At 36.5% G+C, this 7,412-nt stretch overlaps 1 protein-coding gene across 6 annotated transcripts in view; it reads left to right on the top strand.

Moving 5' to 3' along the window:
- The first annotated feature begins 1,131 nt into the window (after window positions 1-1,131).
- LOC128896796 (A disintegrin and metalloproteinase with thrombospondin motifs 3-like) overlaps window positions 1,132-7,412 on the top strand; it is a 33,812-nt gene continuing 27,531 nt past the window's right edge. Inside the window, exons 1-2 of one of the 6 annotated variants that reach the window (XM_054160270.1) lie at window positions 1,132-1,351; window positions 5,978-6,663. In XM_054160270.1, coding sequence (XP_054016245.1) covers window positions 6,114-6,663 — 550 coding nt within the window. In that variant the 5' untranslated portion in view covers window positions 1,132-1,351; window positions 5,978-6,113. Of the gene's footprint in view, window positions 1,470-5,905; window positions 6,664-7,412 lie in introns of all 6 variants that reach the window. The other 5 variants (XM_054160266.1, XM_054160272.1, XM_054160269.1 and 2 more) reach the window with 5 other exon arrangements.

Genomic DNA, 7,412 nt, shown 5'->3' with positions numbered 1-7,412 from the left:
CGGACCAACTCTTTCAAGGTGTTACAACATTTTTGGAACATCCTGTATATACAGAGTAGAGGTGATTTGAAACAACTTTTTCCTGAGCGAAAATGTTGTCCGAGGTTTCGTTAAGGCGTTATTAACGGAAAACCCCGGACCAATCAGAGCGCTCGTGTACCGCGTAGTCCACGCCTACCGCGGGCGCTCCACTGCCATCCTCGCGCTCTGATTGGTTCGGGGTTTTTTGTTAATACCTCCTTAACCAAGCCTCGGACAACATTTTCGCTAAGGAAAAAATTGTTTCAAATCATCTACCGGACCATCCTTTTCAAGGACCTCCAATCTTTTTTGGGACACCCTGTAGAATTTTAGATAATTAAATAATTGGTATCTATGTTATCGATTAAATGCATATCAATCGGAAGTAATCGAACCACTTGTTTCTAAGAACTCCATCATTTTTGAGGCACCCTGTATAAGCACCCGCGCCTAAACTCGAGTTCGACCGTTGGTCGAAGAGAATAAAATTCTTAAGTCCTCTTCTAACTTTTCCTATAAGATTTTTTTTATATCCACAATAGTTTGACTCAACAATTCACTGCCTCATCCCGTATATGGGTGACGTGGCGACCAACGTGTTAACCCTTTGCGCTCGAGTGGCGTCTCCAGGGCGACATATGTAATTTAAAAATGATTCAATTTTACTTGTATCAAAATACAGCTAATTATTAATTGAAATAATATACATTGAGTCGTGAATGTTTTTAGATCTCTCTTTTCGAATCAGAGTTTTTGGTTTCACAGAAATTTATTATAAAAGTGGACTCGATTTGATTCTATATAAAAATGCCTCGAGCGCAAAGGGTTAAAAATACAATAAGTTTTCCAGGTTCAGCCTATCCTCACTAGTTCCAGAAGACGTAATCCTTCGGGGTGGCCCTCGGTAAGTAACATAGACGGACGGACAATGCGTACGCTCGGCATTCTCGTTTTTTGGTGATTGTACATAAAGCTGCCATTATTAGAACACCAGTGGGCGGGATACGGTGGTGCTTTTTCCAGGCATCGCGTTCTTACGCACTATTCGCTGGTGCGTTAGCGCGCTTCGTTTGCTAGCCTCCTTCCTTCCCGTCCATGTGGCTGCCAGTTGTACCGCGGTCTACCGACGCGTTGTGTACGCTTTAATTGAACGCTAATTCGGAGGATCGCGTGCGCGCAGAACGTAATCTTATGAATCCCGACGCATTGTTCACTTCGGAGTCGAACGTTGTCTTCGAGAAGACAAGTATATTAAAATCCTGTTGGACGTGACATTTTCGTAGAGAGATAGTTTTGTATATTTGCACAGTGCCAAAGTGAACTAGTGATTGTGAGTGGTGAGAAAATAGTTTGGAAATGAAAATAGTTCAGAAGCTGTTATTGGTTAAAATTAAGTTTACAGAGATTTCTTAGCAGATTTTTATTTAGTGAAGATTCTATTAGTAAGGGTTCATTAAATGAAATCGATTTAGTAAAATTAATTAAGAGAACAAAAATGAATTTGGATAAATGCTCTTCATATGGATATCAGCATGGATATTTGGATGTTGTTGGTTAATATTAAAAAATCATTTCCAGTATACTAGTGTTTCATGAATTAGGTCTCTTACATAAATTAAATCTTTGTATTTCCAAACAATTCTGAATGCTTCCTCTGGTAGATTGTTTACGATGTTTACATTTCTTTTCCTAATTCTTTCCTGCGAGAATCCAAATCTTGAGCTAATGTTGTAAAACAATTTTAGTGTACGATTTTGATGTATACCTTTTTCAAATTGCAAGGTCCAATATCTACATGCTAGCTATAATAAACTCAGGATAAATGATTTAAGGGAAAATAAATATATAAATATATATATACAGGGTATCCCAAAAATTTTGTAACACTTTAAAATGGGTAGTTCGGGAGGTGACTTGAAACAACTTTTCCATTAGGGCAAATGTTGTCCGAGGCTTGGTTGAGGAGATATTAAGCGAAAGCGTCGACCAATGAGAGCGCGAGGATGCCGTTGGAGCAGCCGCTGATTGGTTTTAACTTTTTGGTAATAACTTTTTCAATATATACACATCGGCCATATTGGATCCGCCATTTTGAATTTTGAAATTCTGATGTCAGATTCAAAGTTCGCGGCTCAAATAAGTTATAAATACCGAGCTTCATGAAAATCTAATAATTTTTTAATATATATGTCGGTCATATTAGATCCGCCATTTGAATTTTGCAATTCTGATATGCTGCCGCTCCAACGGCATCCTCGCGCTCTGATTGGTCGACGTTTTCCGTTAATATCTCCTTAACGAAGCGTCGGACAACATTTTCGCTAAGGAAAAAGTTGTTTCAAATCACCTTCACTGTGTATATACAGGGTGTCCCAAAAATTCGGTAACACCTTGAAATGGGTGGTCGGGGAGATGATTTGAAACAACTTTTCCCTTAGCGAAAATGTTATCCGAGGCTTCGTTGAGGAGATATTAACAGAAAACACTGACAATCAGCGGGCGCTCTATTGGCATACTCGCGTTCTGATTGGTCGACGCTTTCTCTTAATATCTTCTAATAACGGAGCCTCGGACAACATTTTCGCTAAGGAAAAAGTTTGTTCAAATCACCTTCCGAACCACCTCTTTCAAGGTGTTACAAAATTTTTGGGACACCCTGTATATACAGAGTAGAGGTAATTTAAAACAACTTTTTCCTTAGCGAAAATGTTGTCCGACGCTTCGTTAAGGAGATATTAACGGAAAACGTCAACCAATCAGAGCGCGAGGATGCCGGTTGAACGGCGCGGTAGGCGTGGGCTACGCAATAGACGTGGCTACGCCCTAGGCGACCGCCCTCCGCTGTCATCCTCGCGCTCTGATTGGTCCGAGGTTTTCTGTTAATATCTCCTAAACGAAGCCTCGGACAATATTTTCGCTGAGGAAAAAGTTGTTTCAAATCACCTCCTGAACCACCCTTTTCAAGGACCTCCAACATTTTTGGGACACTCTGTATATTTATTTTCCCTTAAACCATTTATCCTGACTTTATTATACCTAACGTGTAGATATTGGACCTTGCAATTTGGAAAAGGTATAAATCAAAATCCTACACTAAAATTGTTTAACATCCTGTATATATGTCGAATTGAGGAACTTCGTCCTTTTTCCGAAATCGGTTAAAAATGTACCTAAACAGTTTCTGTAAAACCTTGCGAAATTTGTGAATGAGTAAAAATGACCGTCATACGTTAACCTAGCGTCGATATAATGAAGTCAGGGTGCAAAAGTTGGTTTGCCTAAGGTGAATCTTTTATTCTCGGTGTGTTGGTTCTTGTTCTGCTGTAAAACTAGTATTCCCGGCGCGTTATATGTGATATTCATTTGGCAACGCGTACGGAGTGTACTGATTGTCGCGAGTGCTCTTATCAGTCGCTCCACTTTTTACTCACTGCAATGTCCGCGATTAAATTACTATTCCGCCGAATCGCCAAACTACTTCAAACGGTGTCGTTTTTATTTTTAACTCTTTGCGCTCGAGGCATTTTTCTATAGAATCAAATCGAGTCCATTTTTATAATAAATTTCTGTAAAACTGAAAACTCTATTCCGAAAAGAAACATCTATGAACACTCACGACTCATTATTATTACAATTTTGTTAGTAATTAATAGTATTATTATTTCAATTAATAATTAGCTGTATTCTGATGTAAGTGAATTTGAAATTGTACGTTCAAAAAATCACTATTAATTTACATGTGTCGCCCTAGAGGCGCCACTCGAGCCCAAAGCGTTAATATTCTGAGAATACCTCTTGAGGTGAAAAAATTATCTGTTAAATAAATTTAGAAGGAAAAAACGAATTTCTTAGTTTTTCTTAGTGGAGAATGTTAAATATAAAATGTAATTATTAACCAACGCTGTCTAATTTAGAATTTGGATATTTAATTTTCGTCGTGTAGGTTACCTGGACGGTTTTCTAAAAGTGTCAATAATAAAATGATAACGGAAAATATTGTTTTTCTTTTGAATATATGAGGCATTCCACACGCAAATCGGTACCGACTACCGGTATGAAGAAACAATCAGCAGTGCCACCACGTGAGGAAGTTATTAACATGTACAACTCTTTTTAAATTGGATAGAAATTCGTAAAGACAAGAATATTTAAATAAGTAAAAGATACTTTACAACAAAAAAAGGATTTATAATATAATTTTGAAGCAATTTTTAAAAGGACACGAAAATAAATAGAAACGTTTGTTATAATTGCTCGCAAATAGAATTAACTTTTACTTACTGCTTTTAAATCCCTACTCAGAACAAAAGAAAATATCGAAATCAATTTATAATAAGTTAAAAAAAAGTATACAGTGGCAAAAATCGGTATTGATAATCATAATCATTTTTAGCAAGAAAAGAATTTTTTTAATTTTTAAAAATAAAAAAGGAAGTAGTAATTATAGAAGGCCCACTACCGGACCGGGCTTAAAAGTTGCAAGATGGATAGAAATTTATAATAAAAAATCTTCAAGAAAATCGAAGGGTACACACAGTTTTAAAAAAGAATGAATACTTAAAATTTAATAATCTCGATTAGAAACACTTCAAATATTTTTTTTGTATTTCTTTCTGTAAAGGGTATCTAGAACCGATAATTTTGAAAAAAAGAAAATTGAATTTTGATGATTGCAAATCTCATGACTTTCCAATATACATGTCGGCCATATTGGATCCACCATTTTGAATGTTGCAATTCTGATATTGGATTCGTAATTTGTTGCCCAAAGAACTCAAAAATACAAAGTTTTATGAAAATCTATAGCACATGTCGGCCATATTGGATCCGCCATTTGGAATTTTGGAATTCTGATAAAAGATTGAAAGTTTGCGGTTCAAATAACTCAAAAATACCAAGTTTCATGAAAATCAAATAACTTTTCAATGTACATGTTGGCCATATTGAATCCACCATTTTGAATGTTGCAATTCTGATACCAGATTCGTAATATGTGGCTCAAATAACTCAAAAAGACCAAGTTTCAAGAAAATCTACAGCACATGTCGGCCATATTGGATCCGCCATTTTGAATTTTGCAATTCTGATATCACATTCAATGTTTGCGGCTTAACTATGTCATAAATACCAATTTTCATGAAAATCTAATAACTTTTGAATATACATGTCGGCCATATTGGATCTGCCATTTTGAATTTTGCAATTCTGATATTGGATTCGTAATTTGTTGCCCAAAGAACTCAAAAATACAAAGTTTTATGAAAATCTAATGTACATGTCTGCCATATTGGATCCGCCATTTTGAATTTGTTAAACCGTTTGATTTGGCGTGGAATGACCCATATGTACTGTTAAATAATAAATCATTATTGTACGACTCATTGTTTCTTCTTTGCAGTTTTTCTTTGTTTAATTCCTAACGATATCTCTCTTTTTATAAATTTGTACTTGAGTGCACCCTTAATGAGGTATTCTAATTTAGAGCGTCAATGTTTAGCTATTCTTCCGTATTCTAATTTCTTTAAATCCATAAAGATCTTTTTTATTTTGTATTACATACATACATATTTACACATATTTCAAGACGTTACGTAATTTATTTATTTCATCATCCATACTATTATAAAATCTCCTCCAAGATTTCTATTCAATAGGTGCCTAAAAAATCGCACAAAATTATTACTAATTTATTTTAAGGAAAACTATAAAACACTTCAATTTCAAACTTTCTCCAAATATCCATACGTGTCTATTCATACGTTCTGAATATAGAAATCAATTCTTCAGCAACAAATAATTAAATCTACACACGAATGTCTCAACAAACTAGACCAACCTTCTTCAAACTTCCCAAAATATCTAAATCTCCGTCTCTCTACAACAGAATCACATATTCTTCACCAAAAACTACAAGAAAAACCGACACAAAATGAACTTTCACGAACTAATAAAACAGGCCACCGTCTGAATCAGTATCGCTCAACCAACCAAAGATCAATACTCCGAAACCTTGACCAACGATGCGCAACCTTGAACCACGCAGCGGATGATCGACAATGACTCCATCAAAATCTCATTAAATCAAATATACCATGACTCGATCCAAGCTCCCCAGTTTTCTGCTAACCATGTGGTTGCTCGGGACTATCGCGACTAAATCGCGGGTGAGCGACTTCCTGCAGAGTCTGCAGGAGTACGAGATCGTCTACCCTCGCATAATCCCGAGCGTAAACACGCGTGACAGGCGTTCGATCCCCGGTGAGGGCGACGCGGACCTCGAGGAATCGTTGTTCATCGAGATCAGCAATTGGACGCTGAAGACGACAGCGAACGATCGTTTGACGCTCTCGTCGGACTTCACCGTGGATTGGGTGCACTCCAGCCACGCTCGAACCACGAACGACGGAAAATTGGGGTGCAATCTTCGACGAGGGAGCTTGGAAGGCGGTGACACGCGGTCCGTGGTGGTCGTCACCCTCTGCGACGAGGGGATGTACGTTCTGATGCTGACCGACCGGAAATCGTTCTTCGTTCAGCCCTTAACGGATGGCCAACACGTGATGTACGAGTCGCGGCACGCTGGCTGGTGGTCGTACAGGGAGGGTTCGGACGTTGTGTCTGTGATGCGAGAAAATCCTTCAGGTAATACCTTTGTCAACACGGTCACTTCTAATCTTGGCGACATTGTATTACAGACGTGATACGTCGGCCACAGTGGTTCGTTTTGGGGAAAACTGGGACAAAATTCTATTTTTGAAGAACGCGGAATGGGTAAACTGTCGTAGCGTATTTATTATTTTGGATTTATTATTAATTTTCTGAGATATAGCACCTCAAAGTTGATCATTTTTCTCGTTTCTTGAATTTTTATATTTTGCTGCGTATCTGCATTGTGTGGTAACAAAATTTGCAACTGTAATTTTATTTAATTATATATTCCTTATGGCTTATTTTCCGTATTAAATATATGTTATCGAGAATAATTTTCCACTGTAGGTATAAAGAATAAGTTTGATTTTATATATATATATATAATTTTTATTTTAAGATTATGTGATATTTAGTGAATTAAAATTTTGTTAATAACATATATTTAATACAAAAAATTAGCAATGAGGAATATATTATTAAATAAGATTACATTTGTTGCTTGTATCACCACCGGTACGCAGCAAAATGTGAAAATTAAGGGAACGAGAAAAATGATCCACTTTCAACTGCTATATCTAAAAAAATAATCATTATATTTGGAGAACACAAATAGTTTTTTTGTTGTAGTGTTACAAATATAACGAATACATTATGCCAGTTTCATAAATACCAAGTTTCATGAAAATCAAATAACTTTTCAATAGACATGTCGGCCATATTGGATCCACCATTTTGAATTT

The sequence above is a fragment of the Hylaeus anthracinus genome, unplaced genomic scaffold (assembly GCF_026225885.1).
Source record: "Hylaeus anthracinus isolate JK02 unplaced genomic scaffold, UHH_iyHylAnth1.0_haploid 11978, whole genome shotgun sequence".
Classification (NCBI taxonomy): domain Eukaryota; kingdom Metazoa; phylum Arthropoda; class Insecta; order Hymenoptera; family Colletidae; genus Hylaeus; species Hylaeus anthracinus.
This window is presented reverse-complemented; position numbering and strand designations above follow the sequence as displayed.